Here is a 26998-nt window from a genome sequence, read left to right as displayed (position 1 = left end):
CAGCTGCATCCTCTTACCTCAGGTAGGAATAAGGAGAAGAGCTACAATAAAGCTTTTGTATGCCTTTGACACTTAGGGTACCTGTTTGTCTAGTTAACAGGGCCTAACTGGGGAAAGAGCGGTTCATGAGAAGCAGGCATGTAGAGGGAAACAGCCTGTGCTTCAGACCAGTGTCCTGTCAGTGCAGGGGGGTTATTCACTGAACTAGCTCTGATATGGCCCCTGGGCCAGCCCCTACAGGCTGGATCACATCTTCTGGCTTAGTTTCAGTCTTCCGGTGAGTCCAGGGATCCAGTTTACGCACTAAGAGCACTCCAGGATACAAATCAAAGCATGGCAAATCATGGACAATGAAGAGATGCTCTGCTGATCCAGACTGAACCGCAGGTAGAGATGGACCCAGGGAAGCCCAGAACGCTGCCTAACCACAAAGCCATGCTGTCAGACAAATGAACTTCCTTCTGATGTCTGCATCACATCAGCCCTGTTTCAAAACAGCACATACACACCTTGGAGTCCAGACAGTACCCAGGAGAAAGTAACTGCATTTCCACATGGTACAAAGCATCTGGGTTATCTCTGCTCCTCCCTGCCAGCCCAGCAGCAGAGTAGGAGAGCCACAGCCCCTTCTCTCTTGCTGTAAAACCATCCTCAAGGATGAACCTTTCCAATTAAGCAGGCTTACACCAGTGGCTGGCTGCAAAGATGCCCCACAGCGATACGGAATCTGGCCCACTGCATTTGTTTTAATGCTTTAAACAGATAAATTAAAGTGAAATGTGTCTTTCAGGATGTCACTGAATAGGCAAGCTGAGAAATAAATTGAGCTTCACGTATGCTTTTATAACACATAACAACTGTGACTGTCAACACAAGATCCTTTTCACTGTCAATTCATCACGCATTCTGCAAGACCTTGGGGCCTGCAATTATTTCATTTCCTTTCTTGTAAATGCAATTTCCACTTAGTTTGGTGGAATAAAGGTAGACAAAAGGGGGTAGGAGTTGCTGTTTTTCTGATTAAGGTTATCTGCTCAAAACTGAAGAAATCCACAAACTACACACACGGTATTTTTCAGGAACAGCCTCACCTTTCTGTCAGGGTAGCAGTTCAAGAAAACACAATGGCATCACTCCTGTCAAATTAGCTGCGGAACCAATCGTCATCTTTCGGATTAAATTCAAATGAAGATCGCCTTTCTTTTAAGAATACTCAGATGAAATCAAAAGGAAAAATACACATGACTGGAAAAGGCATTCTGCTTTTAAAACTTGGTGTGAAGGAAATAAAACTGCAGAGCACAAAAGGAAACTGGGCTCTTTATCCATCCAAAACTAAATGATAGAAGTACCTGCACGAGAGGGAAACAAACACCAGCCCATAAAAATAGATGGGAATTGAATTTCCAACTCATTTGTCATGACTTGCTCCTTTGATCCAAGCAATGGAGACTTGCTACAATTGGTACTGGTGGTATTTTCTTACTGACAGAGCAGGAAACCAGAGGTTTAATTAACCACGATTACAATATTCTGCCAATCTGATTTGTCTCATCCACTCCCTTTTCTTGCAGTGACAAACTGACAAACAACCTGACAAGGGAACTGAAGCAAGTGCACAGCCCAATTTCAAAAGGAGCTTGGTATTGTTGTAAAACAAACCAGTCCTCCAGGAGATATACCTGTAATAAGTATTCCTGAAGCAGGTTTAACTCTTTGATGCTTTACTGGCACCTTGGATCTTCAGGCTGTCATGACAGAAGATTCTGCTGCCCATCTGTGCAAATGCAGCACCAACTGTATGCTGGTTTGGGGTTTCTTGAAGAATTCATCTTGAGATTTCAGGCTAATTCAGAGCTTTCACCAGCAAACATTTAAGAGTAATAGTGAGGACTTCTTTGGGTCCAACAGGACCTGCTTGTACACGGACCAGCATGGATTGCATGATTCTAGTTTTTAACATACTGTGCTAGAACTGCCTTTTTTAAATCAAAAGTTAACTGTATAACTATCATCCCTCTTCAGGACATGGAAAGAACCCTGAACCTTGCTATTCCTCTTAAAACCCTGAGTTGTCTTTTTTGGCAGAGAAGATGAATGGGTTTTTAAAGAATATTCACAGATTTTACAGGGAAATAACTTCATCTCAGAGAATTCAATTTCTACCTCCATGTGAGACTTCAGATTCTTTGAGGAGTCAGTGGTAACCAGCTGCAGACTGCACGTATATCATAGAATCACAGAATCGTTAGGGTTGGAAAGGACCTTAAGATCATATCCTCTTAACCAAAACTGGTATTAAATTTATGTGAAATTAAAAACATAATAGGGTATATTTCCTAATAATAAATACATAATGAAGTGGCTGGCCCACCACGGCAGTGTTCAAGGCCAGACTGAATGGGGTTTGGAACAACCTGCTCTAGCAGAAGGTGTCCCTGCCCTTGACAGGGGGTTGGAACTGGATGAGCTTTAAGGTCCCTTCTAACCTAACCATTCCATGATTCAGTGAAGTTACATTCAAAATTCACCAATTAAACAGATCTGATACTAAAACACATCCAGAGATCCACATTCTACTTACTGTAGTGTAGGCTTGCAGCCTGTTACACCCTTAAGCTGGTTAGAGGTGGGACCTGAGTCAGGAACTTGGGAACTGAATTGTGCCTCCAGGTCTTTCTTGTTCAGGGCTGTTTGTGCAGCACTGGCTCCAGAACCTAGCACAGGCAGAGATTTTGATTCTGATGTGGCCAAGATTCCAGTGGGACCTAAAACCCAAAGAAAGTTTAATGCTTCTGTTATCCTGGTCTAGGAACAACACATAAGCACAGCAGAATTCAAGCTAACTGCAGAAATCAGTTAACAAACAGCATTCAGTGAATGGAGAGGATCAAAACACCGTATCACACAGTATGCCACACAGCCTCTGCTCTCCCCACCAAGATCAGCCCCGTCTTGTACCATGAGCAGGGCTTGGTACATCAAGTTGTGCACTCAACCCCTTTACCTTCTGCGATGGTAAGTCCCATTGCTCACACAGCACTAACAAGTCACAATTTGGCCATGCTCTCCCAGCAGATGTGCAGCTGGAGCAGGAACCAGCCCAACAGCACAAAAGCCTCTTCTCACACTAGTGAGTACTCAGCGAACACTCTATCTGTGAAGTCCAAGCTAAAACCATGCAGTGACACTGAAACTAGTTACACCTGCATCGACTCTGGCATGGGCTTACACTTGCACCGACTGTTTCTAATCAGGCAGAAGGTCAATAAATGATAGTAAAGCATAGCTTAAAAACTGCTGAACCTTGTTCTGCAGAAGAGATTGATTCAAAATCAGTCCTAAACCCTCGTTTGTCTGGTTACCATTACTTGTTTCACAGTAGGCTCAGACTATTAACTCCAGTAACAATGTCTGAGCTCCAGGCAGGACAGAGTAACCTGTGTCTATATGGCTGCGTGCGCAGGAAATCCTGACAGAAGCATCTCTTGGAGAAAATGGGGATGGAAAGCGGCAGGAGCGATGGGGAAGTGAGTCACTGCAGAGGTAAGCAGAGTTCTCCAGAATGGCTGAAATGGCAATGGTCTGGAAGAGAAAGTAAAGCTTCAAGAGTCACTTAATGCAGGGAGAGGAAGAGGACTACAAAGAGTCCAACCACTTACTGCCACTGTCCTGGTCTGTGGTCACTTTCCGGCGCCGCAGCACTCGCTCCAGCTCTGTTTCACTGCTGTCTGTTTCGAGGGACTTCAAGCTTCGGGAACTAGTGGATTTATTCAGTGTTTCCTACAGCAAGAAACAGGCATGAGAAGCTGAGGACACACTGTGGTGCCTTGCCAAACATCCCACGTGCACCTTTTAAACAGCATAAAAGCAACTGCAGTTCTAGACCAGAGTGCAAAGCTCTTCTTTAGTGCAACAGTGAGCATCTGGGGACTGGCTTACCACTCCTCCCCTTACTTGGATTTCCTGATGTAGGGATTAACCACACTTACCTACATATTAGAAGACTGATATCAGGCTTAAGAAAGATGCTCTGGATCATTAATGAACAAATTCTGATGTTTGCAGGGAATTGCCAACTGCCTCTATCTTAACATTTAAAGGATCTTATAAAAAACCTGCTACAGCATTAGCATGGCCAGAATTAACCTTTTGGCAAAAAGCCAAAGATCCATATTTTACATGATGTATGTTTTAGCATGATCCTGTGTTGCTGCATCCTGGTACGTACACGAATATGCAGAAGTCAATACATATTAGCTGCAACTGCAGCACGCTATTATATCCTGTATCTAGCTCATCTGCCATAACCCTCACCCTGTGCCCTTGTACTTCATGTGGACAGAGCTAGATCTCAAGCTGAAAGCTTTTTAAACATAGAATAATCAAGTGGTTTGGCTGAAAGGGGCCTTAGAGCTCATCCAGCTCCAACCCTCACACACCACAGGCAAGGACACCTTCCACTAGAGCAGCTTGCTCCAAGCCCCTGTGTCCAACCTGGCCTTGAACACTGCCAGGGATGGGGCAGCCACAGCTTCTCTGGGCACCCTGTGCCAGCGCCTCAGCACCCTCATGGGGAAGAACTTGTTCCTAAGATGTAATCTAAATCTTCCCCTACATACAGAATACATGTTCCAAAACACGTCTGACTCATACAGTGGTTTTCCAGGGACTAAATATTCTTAACATCTTTTGTTGACAGGCACGTGACTGCTGAGCAGAAATAGCAACTGACAACAAGAAATGGCATCACAAGCTGCAAAAGCTGTGCTGCCTTGGGATCCCAGCAAAGTAACTTGTTCTTTATGCCTGCCCCAAAAATTCAAGTGTTCTCTTTGGCAACTATTAGAACTTGAACTGAGCAGGGACATTAATAATCAGCAGCATGCTCCAGATCCCTACAAACATGCACATACCAGAGCAACTTGAGCAACGGAGTCCCTCAAACTCTGCAATTTACAGAGCATAAATGAGGTTTGTGTGTAACAATTAGATGGAGGCCTATGTGAAATGCACAATTAGCAGAGTAACAACAAATGTTTGCTCCACCACATCCCACCCCCATGTTTGTTGTCTGACTGTGCGTAATGATCGGTCTCAAGAATAGACTGGAATTGGATTTTATACAGTTTGTCTCACACTGCAAATATCCTGAAGGGCTCAAAAGCAACGAGCCAGATACAGAAGGGCAGTGACTGCAGGTTTCTCTCTGCTCCCTCTTAAGTACATAATCGATCAAGTCTCCCCTGATGTCTGTGGTACAGTGTCAAAGACATTAAAGAGCTATTAGAAAAGGAAAGGACCTTCAACAGGACCCTTCAGCCCAACCCTCTCTGGTCCAAACAGCTCACCACATCAAATCAAACCACTCCTGTAATTACAGAGCTCCATTTTAAACATAACCTCCGTGTGGCATTTTATTCCTTTTCTATTTACCTTCACATTTAATTATGTGTCCCTCTAATTAGTGCTCAGTGTTAAGGTCTGGTGGCTCTCTAGATCATTTCTTCCCTTCCTCCCCTGCTTTCATGTGACTGCTGAACTGTGAGTTTAACACAACGGTGGTACACACTCATGATTTTAAATCACAGCACAGGCTGTGGCTACGCTCTTTACTCTCTAGTCTTCCACCACTCAACACAACACTGAAGTTATTTCTATAAGGGCTGTTTAGGTGCTACCACAGATGGTCAGAATGATTAGCCCTACCTTCTGTAGAGTGGATGCGAAGCATTTTGATTCAATGAAGGCAGAATGTCACTGTATTTCACCTTACAAAGGCAAAATTTCACCTGATGTGCCAAAGTTACACTTCAAATTCAAAAGCCTCAGGGTCAGGGAGAAAGAACTACAGCTCCTTCTGACTGATACAATTTTAGCACTTGTGCAAATGAAGCCATCAGTTAAATAAGCAATGCAGTGTATGAGTAAAGGACAAAACAGGAACAACCTTAGCACATTGCTCTGAGCAGGACCAAACACACGCCTGATGTTTGTATTTAGTGATAAATGGGCATATGGACAGCTACTCAGAATCAATGTTTTCTACACATTCACATGCAGACAGACTAGAGAACTCTTGCTCTATTTAAGCTATGCCTACCCTATCAAGAAATTGGGTGACTCGGGAGCAGGAGTTCAGAGCAGTTGATGAGGAGAACCCCACACCTACTGTATGTGCAGTCCAAGGGCTTCACTTCAGACTAGACACAGATACTTGGCTGCCTCTCCCTCCCTAAGCATCCCCACTGTGAGCACTTGGAATGCCTCCAGAGCATCCACGGCAGGTGCAGACTGTAACATCCCCTCTAGTGGCAGGAACATACACATCCAGAGCAGTTAGCAGGCTAGTTTTCTCTCACATAAATTCTGTTAGCAAAGCAAAAACCCAATCCTTCAGTCGGACCAAAATTAAAAGTGGAATTGGTGGATTCACTCCAAACCTGCTCTACAGCTTTAAACCAGAACACTAATGGAGCAGCTTCCAACACTCAGCTATTTTGGGCAGAAGGCCCTGTCAGCTCAACGAGAAGAAACTGAAATACAAACTCTTAAGTTTTCTTACCAGAATCCCTTTTAATTCTTTCATTGCACTTTCGGAGGGCTTTGGTGTTTCTGGCTGTAAACAAACACAACACGTTAAAAACCACGTGAAATGGATCATGACAGACTTTGTACTTGAAGACAGACATGGCATGCACTTGAACACATGCAGGCATACAGTTGTGTTATGCTCCTCTGCTTTCTCCTCTCATGGGCTATCATCCAAAATACTATCTTATATGGATGATGGTAAGACTCTTAGCAGGCTGTGAGTCACCCTTAACCCTGTGAATCACAGCCTACCCATAAAGATTATGCTTTTCTGAACATGGTAAGCAATATCTTATTGTAGCCAAGTTCAGGTATTAGTCTTCAGTACTGTGTAACAGGAATAAATACTGCTAAATACTGTCTACTTCTTGATCACCCCTTTACTCAATGCAGTTATTCTGCCTGTGCTTTTTGTTTCTCGGAACCTGTTTGATTTCAGTTCCTTTGTGTGTCAAAGAAACTGGGATTCTTTTTACTTACTGTTGGCTTCACTTCTTCTTCTGTTCTTCTAGATATATGCTGCTCTAGTTAACTTTGTTCAAAATCAAGGTGAGGCAAATGGCAATTTATTTTTCAGTGTAAATTACTGTACTTAGCTAATATTACTGCTCTGCTGTTTATTCCAAACCTTTGTTTTAGGCCTGCTTGACTGGTTCACTGGTCTCAGATGAACTCCCTTTTTAATTCTGTCCATCATTTCTTCAACAGCTTGTCTCTTCAGATCTGTAACTTCTTCACCTGCTTCAGAAATCAAAGAGGATTATCACATTCTAGATATAAACTACAGAGAAATATCACAAAGGAATAAACATGTTAAAAGCCTCCTAAACAGCTTGCTTGCCATATACAGCCAGTTACCATAATCATAACTTAGTTTTAATGATGAAACAGCATTTATATACACAATGTACTGAGTTATACTTGGTGCAGTAGGTCTTCCTGCCTGTGTGATACACAGTTAAGGCCAGGTTGGACACGACTTGGCGCAACCTGGTCTAGTGGAAGGTGTCCCTGCCCATGGCAGGGGGTTGGAACTGGATGATCTTAAGGTCCCTTCCAACCCAAACCATTCTAGGATTCTTTATGGTAGCAGAAACAAGCAACCTCATCTGTAGTTATCAGGAACTCTAGTTTCTGGACACAGCATCACAGGAGCAATCTTTGCTATCAGCTAAAGTGTCTCAAGTTCTTCAAGTATAAAATGCCAATCCACACATTGAGGATCATGCCATGGACTTCACAAACAACAAACCACAGTGTCTGCAGAAGCTGAGACAGAAGTAGGTCCCACATGCTGAAAAACACAGAGCTCCTCTAAGTGGGAATTGCACAAGGTCAGTGCTACTGGCTGAAGCACCAAAGACTGAAGAACACAGCCCCACTTCCACCGTGGCTCAGCAGAAATCTCCACAGCTCCACTGACATGGGACAAGTTGATAATGCCTCATGCAACCCATCACAAAGTGACCATATGTCTCCTATTTCTCATGGGTTTCTGAACCTTGCTGAAACAACACACAGTTGAACCCCGCTGAACTAAACCCACACATTTAAGGAACCCTGCATCGAGTTAAAAGGCGAAACCTAAATACCATGAAAGGGAATGGTTGCTTCTTCAAGAGATTCAGTATGAAGACTGAAAAAGATTCAGATGAAACAGGAAGCTGCGTGACGAACCTAAACAATACCTGTTAACTTCTCAGTGTTCTGGGTAATGTAACAAAAGACACTTAACATGCCAAAAGGTGGGGGGGAAGAATACTTACAGCAGATACATGGAGAAATAGGGTTGACACTATTCAAAGCTGCAACGTTGTACCTTATGTAAGAGGAATTTTAAATAGACTTTCCCTCGCTCACTTGTCAAGGTACTATTGATGATTCATAGAAATGCAGTTTCTGTATTCCAAGGTAATTTCATGTCAGGCTTTAATTTCACAAACAGGCTGTTTCAAATATAAAAGCTTAATTGGTGGTATGGGATAGAAACCACTCATTCTAAGTCCTTAACAAGGGTCAAAACAAGCTTCAAGTTGGATATAATAACTAGATCAAGAAAGAACTTTCCCCCTTTTTTATCTTTATTTTAAGAACAGCTCAACTATTAAGAGAAAAAGCAGTTTAGATGTGATTGAAGAAAGGTCAGAACTGTTACAGTTTGCTAATAAATAATGAAAGAATGGGGTGTAGAGAATTTCATAGAATTTCCTGCAATCACTGTTTGTAACAGTCTCAACAAAGAGGTGCAATCAAAACACTAAGGATGCTCCAAGGTAAGGAAACGTGGTAAATGAAGGCAAAAGAACTGAACTTACTGAAAGATAAGACTGACTCTTCATCAGAGATCTCAATATGTAGGTTCACTTCTCCAATTATTTTACCCAGACCAACAATCTTACTTCTCTCAGCCTGGTAACCAGGTCCCAAAGATTCCCCATGTCATCCCATTCCTGTGAGGTGAGGAACTGAAGTATTCTGCCTGTTGGACCCTCCACCAGTCCAGCCATGCTTGCATACCATTGCAGTCTGCTAACAGTGTTTTTTTCTCTAACAGTTATATCCTACACCTATAATTTCAGCAGGTTCCCTTCTGCAGCCCCCTTCTTTGTTTAAGTGGCAGCAAATGAGTTAAGCAATTCACTACAAACAAACTCCTGCTGTTTCAGAAGAAAGAGAGAAACAGCAAGAAAAGCTTTGTTTATTTAACTGGCAGTGCCTGTCTAACTAGCTCTGACTCTTCAGGCACTCATGATCATTTGTAAATCTCTACTTAACTCCTGTTCTCAACCTACTAAGTTTCCAGCTTCCATTAAGAACAATAAAAAGCAATTTCAGCTGTTACTTCACATGCAGAGCCACCTCAGTGCAAGATTCTGTTTTGTTTTAGGGCTTCCAGTATTATTAAAGGATTAGCATTACAGTCAACTCCAAAAGGTGATTTTGCAAGATATGAATTGAGGGATGAAAACTGAAGCATTTAACAAACTAGCTCTGTGGAGAGGCTCTGGACAGAAGAAACCACAAAGAAGCAGCTATTTGGAAGTTGGAAGCACCCCTGTATTATGCTGTATATAACCTGCTTTCTGCCTAATGCTTGTTGGGTTTGTTCTTCTGCATCTTCCAGGTAGCCTATGGAAGGCCAATGCCCTGTACACACTATAGCTGCAGCTACATGCTGTAGTGTCTCCAGTTTAGAGGCACAGGTTGAGACCCTTAATGCTCCTATAGTTCAACTACTACAGGCAGTACCAAACTGCCAGGGTACAACTCAACAAGATGCACAGCATCAGTGTAACAGCATGGGGCCTAAACTGAACCATCCTGTTCTACCCCTCCAGCTTATCACCATACCCAACAAAGTGCTTATCTTCTCAGGGCCTTTTGTGAGCCTGTAAGAAACACAACCACAAGAGAAAAAGAGGTATTTTCCTGCCACATCTGCAAATGAAATCAACTCAGTGACATATCTGATAAACATCAGAGCTAGAAGATCAGAACTTCCTTCAGTTACAGCTAGTGCTAGGTCTTCCCTTAAGGTTTTTGAACCTCAGCATCAAAAACTGTTCATACCAAAATCCATTTGGAAAAAGCAAATTGGATGCTGATCACCAGCTCAGTTGTGGAGGCATACATGACTACAATGGCTACACAAATTTACCTGAGATCTCAAGAGGCTTGCAGTAGAATAGCACAGACTATTTCAGTTGGAAGGGACTCTGACAGGCTTGGGGCACCAACCACCTTTGGGAAGCCTGTTCCAACACTTGACCACCTTCTGTCAAGAAAGGCTTCCCCATATCCAGTCTGAACCTCCCCTGGTGCAACTGTGAACCATTCCTACACATCCTGTCACTGGATCCCAGGGAAAAGAGATCAGCACCTCCTTCTCCATGTACCTGCCTTGGGAAGCTGTGGAAAGCAATGAAGTCTTCTCTTAGCCTCCTTTTCTCCAAACTGGACAACTCCAGAGAGACCAAAGCTTCAGTGCCAGAGATATCACTTTCTATTTCAGAGCATGTATACCTGGGCTGCAGTCACATTTCTGGACTGCAAGGTAGATGAATACACTGGGCCATGGACAGCAGTAGTTAATGTTGACAATTCTATCTGTACCCACAGCTCATTTTCAAGAGCTTTATCTGCATTATCTAGTGAATAATGTGCATGACTTGAGAAAGGATGAGCCATACCAGACTCCTGCTGAGGAGGTTTCTCCTTCTTGCTCACGTTGGTGTTGGAGTGAGATCTCTTGCGAATCATTGACATGAGAGACCTGTGGGGGAAATGAAACTGCAGACTGACATTCTGTCCTGTGTTACACACTGCTAGAATGAACTTGAACATGACACACAAACAGCTTGCTTATACCTGATTATACAGCTGCTTACAAAAGACTCACTTAACAGTTCTTGAATGCAGATATATGTACTGAATTACCCCCCACAATGCCTCCCATCAAAACGCACCAGAGAAATTTATTTCTTTTTAACAGACATTAGGCACAAATCAAAACATTCTAGATTTGAATATTAAAAGGCAGTGTCTCATTGTGACACATGACAAATTGAAGCTGCTCTGGCATAATAAAAGGAAAGAAGAGCTGTAGATATTGAAGTATTATGCTCCAGAGGACATTTAAATATGGTGATCAGTATCTCCTCACCAACTCCAAGTTTGTAATCTTCTTACAGTGTCAAATAATTATCCCTTCACTACAGTCAAAACGTAGAAGTCCAGGCAAGGGAATGATTCATCTCAAAGCCCAAGTATGCACATAAATATCACAGTGCATGAAGGAAACACTCTGATTTAGCTACTATAGGGCTTAAAATGAATAGCGTTCTCTATTTCAAATAGTAAAGGGCACGAACTTAAACAAAACAAAAACCCACCACATCCCCACACAGTTAATTCATGCTACATGTTAGTGAGAAAGAAGAAAGAAGCCAAACGAGTTAATGGACCTAAAAAGAGCAAAAGCCCAAATATAATTGTTCAGAACATGTTTAGTTTTGATTTCTGAAAACAAAGCAAGATGCACAAAGGGATGAATTCTCCCTGCTGATCATCTCCATTCATATACTTAACACAGTGTTTGAGACTCCTGTATGTAATTTCCATTACAGAAGGTTAGAAAGTGTCATGGAAGTCCATTTATGTTTAAAACCAAGTAGACAACATGAACATTAGCTGAGTTCCTAAAATTAACCAACCCTAAAGCACACTTCAGGGCTTTGGTAATACATTTGGGTCTAATGCCTGATACAGCATATATTGGGCAACGTCTTTTGCTGTTCTTTGCAAAAAAGCAGGCTTGGTTTTGATAATTTCACCCCAAACTGCTTGATGATGGGGTGGTGATTTTATGTGGGGTTTTAACTTATGAAAGCAATTGTGTGGACTCAATGGAGTCTGCATTTTCATATGAGTAGCTGACAGGAAGTGACATACAGTAATCCAACATATCCTTTGGTTCAAAAGGGTTTTCTTAGCAGTGGATTCAGACAAGCATTTCACAAGTCTATAATTACAGCTATCAGGTGAATAGAAAAAATGTAATCCCCTAAATCTGGAGCAGACAGGTATCCCTCCTCCTCCAAAGTCACAGTCTAGACTATTTGTCAGGCTTGGCAAGGCAGGCACTGTTCAGAATTGGTCAGGGTGTTAGTCTGTCGGCAGGTGGAACGCAGAGCATGTCCTGCTGGTAAACAGCCCAAGATAGATGGAGAAAGCCTTTTTTCTTTAAAGACACTCTTCCTGCTTGAATGCAAGCTCATGTAATGTGTTCTGCTTCAGCAAAGCATTGACGCTGTGATCCTTATTTAAGCACTTACCGTATAGGGTTAGGAGGAGGGGGAGGAGGGAGAGGAGGAGGTGGCGGTGGTGGAGGAGGTGGTGCAGGATTTTCTGACTGCTGTACTCGTTTCTGAAGTTCATCAACTGCACAAGAGCAATAAAACAAACTAGAGTGAGTTCTGGGTTCTCACATCTGCTCTAAAAGCCAATTCTGAGGGTATAAGCAAAGTAGCTACTAATTAACTGAAAACCAAACAAGACTAAACCACACAACTGCTGGCAAGCACTATTTTTGAGTACATTTTCTACCAAGAACAATGTCTTAGGCACACAGGATTCTCATTAAACCAGTTACCTCCAACGTGAGTTACTTTTCAAACTAAAATGACACTCTCCCTCACACAGAATTCTTCTTATTAAGTAATAGAGCAGGGAAAAAAAATCACATTCCTGTGATGGCCTATTTGAGGTTGCATTTGAAAATGAATCATAGAATCCCAGACTGGTTTGGGTTGGAAGGGACCTTAATTAAAGCTCCTCTAGTTCCAATCCCCTGTCATGGGCAGGAACACCTTCCACTAGACAGGCGGCTCCAAGCCCTGGCAACCTGAACTAACCAGAATTAACAAGAACCAACAATAATAATGAACTAACCAGAGATGAAAGAAATGAACAATTTGAGCTTCCAGACTCATCTCTGTCTTGCTGATGGTATGGGTTTGCCCCATAAAAACGGTCAAAACTGGGCAGTGGGCTGAACAGATTCTTTCTCTCCTCAGATCTAAGATGTGGATGTTACTTTTCTGCACTTGAAACATTTTCAAACACAATTAATTGAGGAAGGGCAGAAACAGAGGAAAAGAAGTTAAAATTTCTTTTAGTTACAAAAATTCTTAGCAATTGTCCTAAATACAATAGGAATTATGCAGAAGGGCAGAATATGATTTCCAAAGGGCACACGGTTCTTTGTTGTCATAACGATGGATTCTAATTAAAATTACAAACTTTAACATTTAGTTTTAAATTTTAAAAGGGAAAAAAAATAATCAATGGAGTCACTGTAAATTCCAGGTACAATCTTTATGCTGATAAATCCCTTCTGAAGAACAAATAAGCCTGGAAGGAAAGAACCTGCTGTGAAGGTCAGATCTTTCCCAAGGCAGCTGAGAAGGACTCATATGCTGCCTGGGCATATTTTTAAGGCTGGGTAACGTAAAACTCTAACACAAAACAGTTCTTCCAAGCAAGACTGCAACCAGCTTAAAGATAATCCTGCTCCTGAGGATCTGTTTCAGGAAAGCACGGCTGTATGTGGTGTCTTAGCTAAGGATATGGACTTTGGCCTCCTCTGATAGGGGCTCAAATGCTTCTCTGAGCAGGTGTCATATTTAAAACTAGCACCTCCTTAGGCCTTGAGCTGAACAAGGACTGAAAGCAAAGGCACAATCAAATACTTAACAGCCATAGCTCTGCATTCCCTATTGCAAGGCTACACACACCAGGGCCCTTTTTAAACCCAATTTTAAATAAAGAGCATTAGGTCCAAAATTTCCTTATTCAATAGACAGGATGCTTCAGGCAAGCCAGGCACCATCCTCATAGCAATAACTATATGAACATCTGCACTGCTACAGTTCTACCCTCCCAAATATTCCATGAATCTTCTCTGCCTGTATTCTTTGGGCAGAGACAACACACAGTAGCTAGCAAGACTGTTTCTTGCCTTTCATTCACTTGACATGGAACAAAATATCTGACTATAAGAAAAGAGATTTAGATGTAGCACTCTCATGGATATGGGCCATAAAAGCCCACTGGATTTGTCTGGTTAACTCCCTTTGTAGAGTTTTGAAGGCAGCATTTACATTTTAAGTATCTGCTCAAAAACAAAGAAAAGTAATACCCCTCAGGCCCTCTCACATCTGCAGAAGTTGTTTTCTCATGTGTCAATATGAAGGGCTAAATCATGTTTATTTTCACTGGTGTCCTCTACAGTAAAACTATTAAATAGTTGGGCAGGTTGATAATTCTGTGATGGGTTATTACAATTCATACAACATAGACTCCACAGTCTGTTTGGGGTTTTATTTACTTTTAAAACTAGGTAAGAGGATTTTGACTGAATATGAAGGATTGTGTCTTTCACATAGAAACCCATTCACATGTATAAATCCATCTGTAAGACTCAGGGCAACCTAACAACAGTATTTCTATAGCTTACAGGAGTTAGAATAACAGGGTTATTCTTTCATACACATTGTGGACATGACTGTTCCGTGGTTGAAGGCAGCTGCTGTACTTTGCCTTGTGAAGCACAGGTCTGGATCTCAGCTACACAAGCGCTTCTGGGGTCTCAAACAGGCATAATTCTATTTGACACCACTCATACCTCTGTACCTCTAAAATGAAAGTTATTAGATGATTTTACCTGAATGCTTTAGGTCTCTAGCTTTTTCTTCTGAGTGCTGACACTTGAGCTCTAGTTCCTTTTTATCTTCTTCCAAGAGTTCTAGTTGCTGTTTAAGACGACTGATTTCCTTATGCAGAGCTTGATTCTCTAGCTGCTCTTCCAGTTCTTTGATCTGGAATTGGCAAACAATAGCAGTCATTACAGTAAGAGGTACTTTTTGTCCTTTCTTTTGATAAATTAACCCATTAGGTATGGTTACTCCTGAAAACATGATTTTATACTATAGAAGTGAACTACAAGTCCCAGAAAGGGGCCAATTTTTGAACAAGAGCTGGACAGATTTTTCTAAGAGATGTCAACATTTTCTATCACAATCCCAACTTGTTTCATTTCTTCTTTAGAATACATCTTTAGCTCCAAAGTACTTAAGCTATAAGAATGTTCCCTTTTACTTTCTAGAGCTTTTATCACATAGTTAATTTCAGAATGTTTCTTCATTTGAAGCACAAGAACACTGACATTTTTGTTCTCATGCTGACTGCTTCTGACAGGTTGGTTATTTAAACTCCCTTGTCTCAACTCATGCAGATGCCAGTGGGTGAATTACAGAACATCCAGTTTAAAGGCAGCATTCAGGTGCAGAGTATCAATCACTTCCCAACTCCCCAGATATATACATTTTTCTCTAGACTTCAAGTAGCCAAAGACGCAGAGGTTTTCAATGAACTGCCAATTATTCTTCCAAAACACTCATTCAGAAGCATGTGAGATTATACACAGTTTTAGTATTGCTCCATTGATGAAAGCACAGGAACTGTCTACCTATTCCCTGCATTACTGTTACCAGAGCTTTAAGAACAGGCCTCATAGCTAAGGGAAAACTTGTCTTCAGGCTTTTAAGTGAAGCAATGGTGATTTCTCCCAGTTAGATATTGATTTAGTCCAGTTTCAAAGAACATACTTGTTTAGATCCTAGTTCTATAAATACCACTTTGCAGCATTCACCTAACATTTCCCTACTCCAGTATATCTGGCTCTTCCCCATGCATTTCTTTAGCAAGTGACCAGATTACTATAGTGAACTGCCTGCCTCTCATCTGTCTTCTTGGCTTACCCCCTCAAAATACCCTTTATATTACTCAATGTCCAAAATACTCTCCTGACATCTCTTCTCTTAATGGAACTTGACTTAATGCACTTCACTGGCATTCAGAGTAAAACACTTACTTAAACCAGAGCCTTCAGCCTGAAAAGCTTCCAGGTTTTGTACTCAGGTCTTACCAGTTACCCAGAGAAAGGGAATCACAATCTTCTCTGAAGTTTTGTTTTCAGATGGTGAACTCTTATGGGTACAAGATCCCAAGTAATTCTGAACATAACAAATACATGACACTCCTGACATTCAGAAGGCTTTCAAAGACTTCTGCATGAGATGTTTTACCTTTTGTTGGTGTTGAAGCCTTTCTTCTTCTAACGTGTGGGTTAGCTTAGCATTGTCATCCAGAGCCTTCAAAAGCTGTTGGTCAGGCGCAGAATTCTGCAGAAGCAACTGGCTTTGCCTTTTCATCTTGTTTTGTTCGATAAACATCTGCCAAAACAAAACCCACCCCCAATAAAAGCAACAGTTATGCACATTCTATTGCTATCCTGGGGGAAATGGCAACTAGAAAGAAAATGAAGAAATTAACGTCATGTTAATAGGGATAGTGAGGAAGAAGGTGGGAAGGAAGGGAAAAGGATGTTTGAGAGTAGAATTTACAAGAGCTAAGCTCGCACTGAAAGGAACTGGGTGTTTGCCAAGAACCACCCAGTGCTACACCTTCATCACCCACATGTTGGCAGCATTCAGAATTTAAACATTATCTCTGGAAACAGGAACAATCTGATCCCTATTCTGGGAGCTCTAGAGAGATTGAAAGAACTCTAGGTGGAATTCACAGGCTACCTCCTCAAACACATCTGCAAGCCTTGCCATAAAGCCCATTTATTTGGGTTACCTGGGTATGGGAATGATGGAGAGTCTTTGGGAGATGAATTTCAGTCCATGTTTGTGTAATCAGTGCATTATGCACTGATTACAAGAAAAGACCTTTCAGGTCAATTTCAGCCTTTTAGTTCTGACCCTTGTGTTCTTTCCTCCTCCCCAGTTACACTTTTGATGTGGAGAATGGATACACTGGGGAGGGGGGGGTTGTCAAATAGTCAAAATTCCTAGTGACTTTATTCTGCATCTTGACATCTTCAGGTAGAGGGCTGTCACCACAGGCAATAAGGGCTTTCACTCCTGACAAACTCAGCTGTGCCTGTTCTTACAGCAGAAACAGGGACTGGGTCATGCTGAGGTTTCAGATGAGTGTGCACAAGTCAGCAAAGCAATACTGCTTTATGGCAAGAGAAAAGGGAACAGCCTGAGAATGCAGACACTCCCTCAGACTGTAAAAACACTGTTATACAGAACAGCAAACGCAAGAAGATACTGTAAGAATGGAGTATTACAAATTCAGGAGTTCAATGTGATCTCTCAAGGTTCCCATACTATTTATTCACAAACCAAAGTTACAGATAAATGTATGATTTCTTCCCATCCACTGCTACTGCAGCAGTATTTATCTTTTTATTTATTATTACCTTTTTACTTATTATATATGATTTATCTTTTTAATACAATTGGATTTTAAAGAAACATCAGCTGATGCAGATCTGTGGCAAGCATTCCACCCAGAGCTCTGCATGGGCACTTCAGCTGAGGCTTCTTAGCAAGCAACTCTCTCCAGCTGTCCATGCAGACCTAGAAGCTTGCTGACTGTGCTGAACTTTTAACTCACAAGGTAGCCTGCTCGACCCTGTTTGCCAAGCAGCATCAATTGATGCAGTCCTAATACTAATAAAACCTGCAATAAGCACTTCATTGGGCAACACTGTGCCACAGGGGTAGGCAATAAAGGACTGGAGTAGTCGATGAAGAGGAAACAATGAATACAGGCTCCGGTACTACACCTTGTTGTAAAACACAGACAAATACAGACCATGGTGGTAGAGTGCAAATGTGCACTGTACATGAGACCCCTGTCCCAGAATTACTCCTGGGGAGATTCTGACTGGACACAAGAGGAAAATTTTATCAGTGAGCACAATCAGCCATTGGAATAATCTCCCGAAGGGCAGAGATGGATTCCCCACCAGTGGACACTTCCAAGATTCAGCTGAACAGGTTGTTGGGACATCCAGTCTAGTTCTCGGTTTGCCCACAAAGGTTGGACCAGATGATCCTTGAGTCCCTTCCAACCTGGGATTTCACGATCCGATGAAATTCTGTCAGTCAACCCAATTGTGCTTGCGTGACCTTACACTAGTAGTGCTGTGGCAAAAGCAAGTCAAAGGCACGAGAAGATCAGAATCAAAACTAGCCACCCCAACCCGTAAAAGGTTTGTCTTTGTATTGCAAGTCATCTATTTAACATTTTATCTTCTTAAAACAAACAGCACCTTTGAAACATCATATTTTAGAAAGGTCCCTAAATCACTGCTAAAGAACTTAATGCTGTCTCAAAGCCTCCTGCTTTCAAGTCAGTCAAAAGTTATTTAACCCCGACAGAAACACCATCTCTCTAAAGCCATCTTTAGCAAACATCACAGTTTGCCTACTGTGAACTTCCAGAGCAAAGTGAAAACTTGGGATTCATTTTTTTTTGGAATCTGACAGCTAGTTTGAAGTGCTTTTTCTAGATTTGTGTTCCCTGCATTTCACCAGAACAGAGTTGTTGCAGCCTGAGAGGGCAGAAAGCTGCCAAAACAAGAAGAAATCAAATAGGGCAACTTGAGCAGACACTTCACCAAATGTAGAAAATCCATATTCACTTTGTTTCATGCTCTTCTGAAACAAAATGAACAGGATCATTTTGAAGACCTGGGTGAAAACGTTTTCATTCAGAAGTCTGCACATGAAGTGCTGCATTTTCTATTAGCTTCCTAAATTGCCTTCATGATATTGCAAATACATTCCTGCTTACAGAATATCCGAAAGTGTCTTTACCACCACAGAAAGATTTGATGCTTATAACTTAATGCTGCAACCAGACACATGGGAAACAATTTCTCATATGGAGTCCCAGCCATTTCAGAAGTTATTTACACACATGTCCGTGAAGTACCAGCATATTCTAAATGGAAGGGACAAAACTAGACAAGATGGTCATGGCAGATATAGCAGAAAGCAAGCTGGTGATGAACTGATGGCAAGTTTTTGAGAGGTTGCTCTGAGTGTTTGACATGGGACAAAAGAGACCCTTAGGAGTTAATTCTAATTTAATAAATACAATTCCTGCTTCAGCAGGCAGAAACCTGACTGCCTCCACAGCCCTGAATATTAATTAAAGTGACTGCTGAAAGGGCAAAACAGCTACTAACAGGATTATTTGGACTAGGTGGAATTTAACCAAGTGATGGATTAGTTCCGACTTTGCCACCTGCTAGACAATTATCTGCAGAGCATCCCGATCGATGCTGGAACTGTACACTGATGCTGGAGGAATCTACTGAAACCATGACTGCAACTAAAGAGAGATCACAAAGGACAGCAGTTTGCTTACACCTACCATTTTAACAATCTCCAAGCCGTGTGCAAACCAGCTATGTATCTTTCCCCCCTGAGTTTTCATAGAGAAGCTGCAAGGTGCACGAAATCTAGGACTTGGCCACTTTCCACTAAAGCTTGCACAAGAAAATAACAGATGCTTTTCCCTTGACCTGAATGGAGCCACACCTCATTCTCAGACCCCTGGCTCCAACCATCACCCTACAGAGCGTTCACTGCAGCTGTTACTTCTCTACACCAGAGCTGAATAAGGAATTCTTCCTCATTAAAAAAGTTAGAAAGCAACTCTGTTAGTGTCAAGTCCCTGGGAACAACAATCCTCGTTCAAGTAACATTCAGGGTATAACTCCATGCTCTCCAACTAACTCTTCTCCCAGGAGCAAAATGAAGCTGTAGGAAATGCTTTAATATCTATGTGTTGCTGCATTTACATCTATACTTCATTTGGGTACTCTATGGGGAGCAACTGGTTTTGTCTTAGCTGAAGCGTGAAGGGAGAATAAGGTTTCAATACAGCAGCGCTGTTACAATAATCAGTGGTTGCATACAGTAAAATAAGCATCAGCAGCAAACACTACCCACTATGAACAGAGTAACAAAAGGTATGTAGCAAGGCAGAGTCAAATGCTGGATGTCTGAAACAGAAAAGGGAAGATCAGTCAGCTGAGCAGTTGGCTCTGACTTCAGTCCTGGGCAGCACTTCTCCATCCCATCCACATCCTAGTAAGAAACCAGTAAGTCATCCTCATGAAGTGGTAACCACTCATTCACCGTGGTCACGGTCTACAGGAGCTGATGTCTTTTGAATCATGTGCATCCTGAAGCCTTGTGTTCAGATCTGAAGTAAGTCCTAAGAGAGGCATGGTCAAGGTACTTGTATTTTAAGTCATGAGGGGGAGAGAATGATCTTCTCCAAATATAGCTTGACAGGGCACTACATGGCTCTGAATTTAGGAGGTACTCAGTCTAAAATATAACTCCAGGTGTGGATTTTCGTTACGTAGCTAATTAAGAATATATATCTCTCTCTATATATATATAGATATATATAAACTCACACTTTGTAACGGCTTAACTGTACTCCATTACCAAAGACGCCTGGGCTTGTGAGGTTCACTGCTTATGATTACAGCAGGAAACAATGGCCAGTGGGTTTTTCTGACAGAAGAGTTGAGAAGCAGATATAACTTATTAAAACACATTAATAAACACGTCAATAGTTTGGACATTGACCTTGAAATGCTCCCTCTCCACTCAGGTTCAATCCTGCACATGAAGAAATTATATCAGCCGTGTATGAGTTATGAAATTTAGCGTTCATCGCAGGTGTTGGAAGCCCTACTCATGAAAAAAGCTACAGCAAATAAATAGGTCCTGCAGTTAGGGCACAATCCAGAAAACTTGAGTCAGCCCATGCTTAATTTTAAGAGCTTGTGGTGTTATTTCAATCTGAAAATTTTGGATCTGGTGCTTGTATTTTTCCCTGCCTGGGAACTACTTCTATGGAAAATAACCACCAAATAATGGCAGACAGAAAGAGATTACCCAAACGGCTAATATCAAGGGCAAGGAGGGCACAGGACAAGATTCTCTTTAACAAAAAAACACCCTAGTGTGACACATGGAAACCCAGAGTGATGCATTTCTGGCAACGTGCTGTGACCTTCATAGACTTCAGAGGAGCCAAAGACTAACCTAGCTGGACTGTCAAACTGTCATAGAAAACTGAGGAACGTGATCACAACAAAGGACATATGCATGGCAATGGGGGCAGCCAAGAATCATTCCTCTAGATGACCCATAATACTTTAATGGTTAACAGCTTTATGTTAAGACCTGCATCAATTTTAGACTAACAAAGACACAACACACTTGTTTTAGTTACTTGGCTGATTGTCAGATAACTTCTGAAGGAACTATTAAGAGCTACAAGCTGTCACATTAATCTGTTTTATGGCTCAAAAGAAGAGGCCTAATTTACTCAGAATGTCGAAACTGGAGTAGATGAGTTAACCCTATTTGTTGTCCATCATTTGCTTCTCATCACACAGGTGCCTGGAGCAGGGATTTTGAGTGTGAGAAAACTGAATCCCCATCAGCATCATGACTTTCCTTCAAAACAAGGTATTATTTATTTTACCAGCCTGGTCTGTACTAAAGGGTTTGTCAAACTCATTCTTCACTTATGAGGCATAACTGCCCAAGGCCCAGAATAAAGGGGGAAAAACAATCCTTATTGTTACTCATTTCTTCATTTCCTGCAGTCGATGGCTTTCTTTTTGCCATGGTGCAAGTATGGAGATCAGGTCTATAATGCTCAGTCTTACAGCATTTAGACACCATTCAATATTTTCAGAAATAGATCATATACCACATGAAAAAGGAGGAAACATCTTCACAGGTTTTTCCCCCCAGTAGATTAACTGCCTGAACTAAAAAGAGAAGGGGGCAGGGGGAGAGACAGAGACCAAAGAGATAGTTTCCTAGAGCATACATCTGTTACCATTTCACAAGCCTGTTCTTGGGAAAAAGCTCAATGAAACATATTAGTGTTACATCATGCTTCAAAAGTGGTAACATTCAAGCTCAGGAGAATTCAAGTACTAACCACTTATCATGTCTCTTTAATTATTATTTCCAGTTCAGTCAGCTGGACTGCAAATTAATTACCTTCAGATACCAGTTGCTGTCGAACTAGCCTTGATAATGCACAGAGCATCCGACTTGTAAGGGCAGAGTTGCTCCATGAGTGCTAGTTTTGCAGTACACACTCACAGATGTAGCATGTTAATGCAAGAGACCTCACAAATGAACCCAAAAGGTCAAATGCATCTGAGGAAGCATTCTTTGGGAGCTCATGTCATCAAGATAACCAAATCCATTGCACGCAACCTCATGAGCAGCACAGACATCTGTTGAGAATGACAATAATTCTTCCTAAGTCTTATAAAATGATAGCCACCTTTTATCTTTCTGTAAAGGAAGATTCAGTCCCAGATTGAGTAATGACAGCTGGACACTGACTTAGGTAAGAGGTGCAGGCATTTTGAGGTAAGCAAGTTAAATGGAAACATGTTGTTGTGTAATGATTCCTTAAGAGTATAGTGTGCTGGTTTAATGCATCCGTAAGTATTGAGAACTGGAGGGAAAACCAATGCACGTTATGATTCACTTTGTATTTTTTAATCCATCAGGATCACAGTTCCTCTGAACACCGCTTTCCAACCTCCCAAAGGTGAGGGTGGTGAGGCACTGGCACAGGTTGCCCAAAGAAGTGGTGAATGCTCCATTTCTGGCAGTGCTCAAGGCCAGGTCAGGCAGAGCCCTGGGCAACATGTTCTAGTGTGAGGTGTCCCTGCCCACTGCAGAGGGGTTTGAACTGGATGAGCTTAAGGTCCTTTCCAACCCAAGCCATTTTATGATTCTATGATAAACTAGAAACTATTTTACAGGTAACCATAAGCACTTGGGGAACCCTTTCCCCCTCCTCAGTTGTGCATTTTGAGAAACAGCCTGCTCTAGCCTCAAAAGTGAGAGGAACCCCAACAAAGTGCTCAGCAGTTTGACACTTCATTTCTGGTTTTCCCAGAGTCAGAGGACAAAAAACAATAGCTCAGTGCTAACTTTGAGAGTAGGCTGCCTCTTCCCTGGGAGGTTTCCAAAGTAACTTTAGGTGCAGATTGTCTCGATGCTAGCACACATGACTGGTTTTGGTTGGGATAGAGTTAATTTTCTCCACAGTAGCTGGTATGGGGCTATGATTTGTGATAAAACAGTGTTGATAATGTTTTGTCACTGCAGAGCTGCATTTACACAGAGTCAAGGCCTTTTCTGCTCCTCACCCCACCAGCAAGCAGGGTGAGGGTGTATCAAGGAGTTGGTAGGGGACACAGCTGGGACATCTGATCCCATATGGGGTATCCCATTTGATATGGCATCATGCTCAGCATGCAGACCTGGGGGAAAAGGAAAAGAGGGACAGCGGGAGTGATGGCATTTGTCCTCCCAAGTAACTACGGTGTGTGGTGGAGCCCTGCTTTCCTGGAGATGGCTGAACACTGTGCAATGGGAAGTGGTGAATAAATCCCTTGTTTTGCTCTGCTTGTGTGCATGGCTTTTGCTTTGCCTATTAAACTGTCTTCATCTCAACCTATGAGTTTTCTCACTGTTACCCTTCTGATTCTCTCCCCCAGCCCACCAGGGTGGAGTGAGTGAGTGGCTGTGTGGGGCTGAATTGCCAGCTGGGGTTAAACCACAAGATCACTTTACAAAATATTGTTGCAAGGCAGGATGTATGGGACTTCTACACCACTAAGACTTTCAATTTACTTCTCCCTGTATTCCTCCCCTTTTGGCTTGCTTTGGCTGCGTGTATTGTATTTTGCTCATGTTTGTAGAAGAGCGCTTTTCAGGGCTAGCCTCTGTATTATTGTGATGGCCTTCAAGATACTCTCTGCCTTCCTTTGCTTTCTTACAAACTGCTCCACAAACAGCTGAGAGAGCTTAAAGTGTCTCTTAAAACATGACACTAGAATTCTGGTTAAGCTTGCCAAGATTCCTGTGTTAACAACCCTGTTTTATTCAGGTAGGTGCAGATTCTTCCATGCCCCCACCCTTTACACACTCTATTTATTTAGTTCTTTTATGCAGATTCCTGTACCTTTCACAATGGATTGTGACTCACTTCAAACCCTCTTTCTTTTTCCTTCCCCCTCTCCACACCACGGCTGACAATATTTACTCAGTTTCTTTAGAACCTCTAAAGAACGTGAATTCTAATGTTTGAAGTTGGACCATTTTTGATTAATTAAATATATATTATGGTGGTGCCAACAGCATGACTATAATTACAGCTGTATTAGATTTTTTTTTAATCAAAAGCTCTGATTTTCAAGTGTTCTCTCACTCCTATATGTGCTTCTCCCCCTCTTCCTCCCTCCTTGTCATTCCTCTCCCCTCATCTGTGTTCGCCTCTGCACACACGCTCACCCACCCATTACCTCTCACACCTGCACTCCCACTTGCTCATGTTTTGTGGCAAATCCTCCTTGCTTGTCAGAAGGGCAGGATGCAAAGGGCAGAATGTAAAGGGCATCCCTTTGACAAGCAGCCCGCAACAGCCGCTCATCTGCTCTCCTCCGATCACAGCCGCAATGCAACCCCAGGAAGGTAAAGCTAAAAGGTGAAGCCACGCTATGGAGAAAGTTTCTAATCTGAATACATGGGCCAACTCCCCCCCTGAAGGCAAGATTCAGATCCTTCAGACCCTTAGACAACATGCCCATGACCCTCCACAGGCAGCAAGTCTGTAATTCAGTGAGTTACAAGACTGAGAAGTCACAACCACTGAGATGTGTCATTCTGATGTCATGGTGCTGTGGTGACACCCACGTTACTTTGAGCCTATTTCCTTTCTCGAAGTGCTCCAAACAAGTAAAACACAAAGCACTGAACATCCAGTGCTGCTCTTTACTCAAAGCTATTCCTTCTCTCAACACTGCACAGCTTATCACAACCAACAACTCTGGCTTCTGCAAAATGCAAGCAAAAATCCAGCTGGATTTTTGTTTTGGTTTTTTTCCCCAAGAAACATTTTATAGGGACAGAGAAAACATGTGGCTGATGAAAGCAAACACAAAATCCCTGCACATCCTTAGTGTAATCGAAACAGCTCCTGTAAGCACATCCTAGAAACCTCAGCTTTCAAAACACAGCTGCAACTGCGGCACGATCCATGTGAGAGGAGGCTCAGCCAGCCTCACCAGAGCATAAAGCTTTGCTGTTGTGGATGCAGCTGTGGGCCAGAGCCCGTCTCTCTCATGTCTCAGGTCACTTAAGGGACACCATCAGTATGAAACCAGGCCAAAGATAATAGATTTTTAGAGTAATTTCAAATGCTCTTCATTGCCCAAACACAAATGAGAAATGTCGTTGTTGTCTCAGGCTCCTCTATTTTAGAAAGCTTCCCAAAATCTTTCTAAATAGTGTGATACCAAAGGAAGAAAGCAGATACACAAACAGAAGATTAATACAGGCCTGAAGTTCACTGTTGCAGTGACTCCTTTTTGGATGGGACAACTTCATGGAGTGAAAAGCCTCAACTGTGCTGTCAATCTGCAACAGGAACCCATATTTTTGGAAGAGACAGCAACTAAATAATGACAACAACCAACCAGTAAGTACTTGCTTGCAACTAATCAGCATTTCTTTGGCATTGTACTTAACAGCTTGGCTGTCACTTTTTTATTCAAATACAAAAAGCACTTTCAATATCTTCTTTCAAAATATATAGGTGTCTGAATATTACATTTATGAATCTAAGCAGAAGCAACATTCTAGGCCCAGAGTATCAGATTATACTCTTCCATGATGTGAAAACCAGCTTCACTATGCATTTAGAAATCCCTCATTTCTGAGAGATGCAAGGTCCTTACATACATTCTTCTGTTGTTAATGAACAGAAACACATAATTGCTCTGTACTTTAGAAGATAAAACAAAGCAGCAGGAGACTCAAGATAGATACTGTAATAATGAATAAATGAACATGCATAACACTTAGAGATTTGCTTTCTTAAAATAACAATTCTGCAGCCATTACAGACAACAAACACCACTAATAAAGCAATAATGCCTGCACAATCTCGTGAGGTTTAATACAATTCACGTTACAAAATAGCTATCGTGAAAGGATAGGTAATGAACAAATCCAGGTTTCCTAAAATTTAAAAGTAGTTGCACAAAGGTTATCTTTTATAGCACAGACTGATAACAGGCTTGAAAAAATCCAAATCAATACTTCAAAAACATAGGCAATACTTTGGTTTACAATCATAGAATAGGGTGGAAAAGGACCTTAAGATCATCCAGTTCCAGCCCCCCTGCCATGGGCAGGGACACCTCACGCTAAACCATGTCACCCAAGGCTCTGTCCAACCTGGCCTTGAACACTGCCAGGGATGGAGCATTCACAACTTCCTTGGGCAACCCATTCCAGTGCCTCACCACCCTCACAGTAAAGAATTTCATCCTTATATCCACTCTAAACTTCCCCTGTTTCAGTTTGAACCCATTACCCCTTGTCCTATCACTACAGTCCCTAATGAAGAGTCCCTCCCCAGCATCCCTATAGGCCCCCTTCAGATACTGGAAGGCTGCTATGAGGTCTCCACACAGCCTTCTCTTCTCCAGGCTGAACAGCCCCAACTTCCTCAGCCTGTCGTCTTACGGGAGGTGCACCAGTCCCCTGATCATCCTCGTGGCCTCCTCTGGATTTGTTCCAACAGTTCCATGTCCTTTTTATGTTGAGGACACCAGAACTGCACACAATACTCCAGGTGAGGTCTCAGGAGAGCAGAGTAGAGGGGCAGGATCACCTCCTTCGACCTGCTGGTCACGCTCCTCTTGATACAGCCCAGGATACGGTTGGCTTTCTGGGCTGCAAGCACACACTGCAGGCTTATGTTCATTTTCTCATCGACCAACACCCCAAGTCCTTCTCCACAGGGCTGCTCTGAATCTCCTCTCTAATCTCTTCTTCCAATCTCTTGGCTAATAAAAGCCTCTGTCTTTTATAAATTTGACTGGGATTTGCAGCTCTCATTT

At 42.2% G+C, this 26998-nt stretch overlaps 1 protein-coding gene across 6 annotated transcripts in view; it reads right to left on the bottom strand.

The window, feature by feature from the left end:
• The window catches only part of SHTN1 (shootin 1), a 65620-nt gene that overhangs the window by 7731 nt on the left and 30891 nt on the right, over nt 1-26998 (bottom strand). For 3 of the 6 annotated variants that reach the window (XM_057417260.1, XM_057417264.1, XM_057417265.1), the window contains 8 exons: nt 16242-16388; nt 14819-14972; nt 12429-12534; nt 10785-10867; nt 7223-7335; nt 6566-6619; nt 3663-3783; nt 2585-2768 (listed from right to left, as the gene is read on the bottom strand). In XM_057417260.1, coding sequence (XP_057273243.1) covers nt 2585-2768; nt 3663-3783; nt 6566-6619; nt 7223-7335; nt 10785-10867; nt 12429-12534; nt 14819-14972; nt 16242-16388 — 962 coding nt within the window. Of the gene's footprint in view, nt 1-2584; nt 2769-3440; nt 3586-3662; nt 3784-6565; nt 6620-7222; nt 7336-10784; nt 10868-12428; nt 12535-14818; nt 14973-16241; nt 16389-26998 lie in introns of those variants that run through there. The other 3 variants (XM_057417263.1, XM_057417262.1, XM_057417266.1) reach the window with 3 other exon arrangements.

This window comes from Pezoporus wallicus, unplaced genomic scaffold (genome assembly GCF_028554395.1).
Source record: "Pezoporus wallicus isolate ANWC-B61680 ecotype Strahan unplaced genomic scaffold, APGP_CSIRO_Pwel_v1 contig_8188, whole genome shotgun sequence".
In the NCBI taxonomy this organism is placed as follows: Eukaryota; Metazoa; Chordata; class Aves; order Psittaciformes; family Psittacidae; genus Pezoporus; species Pezoporus wallicus.
This window is presented reverse-complemented; position numbering and strand designations above follow the sequence as displayed.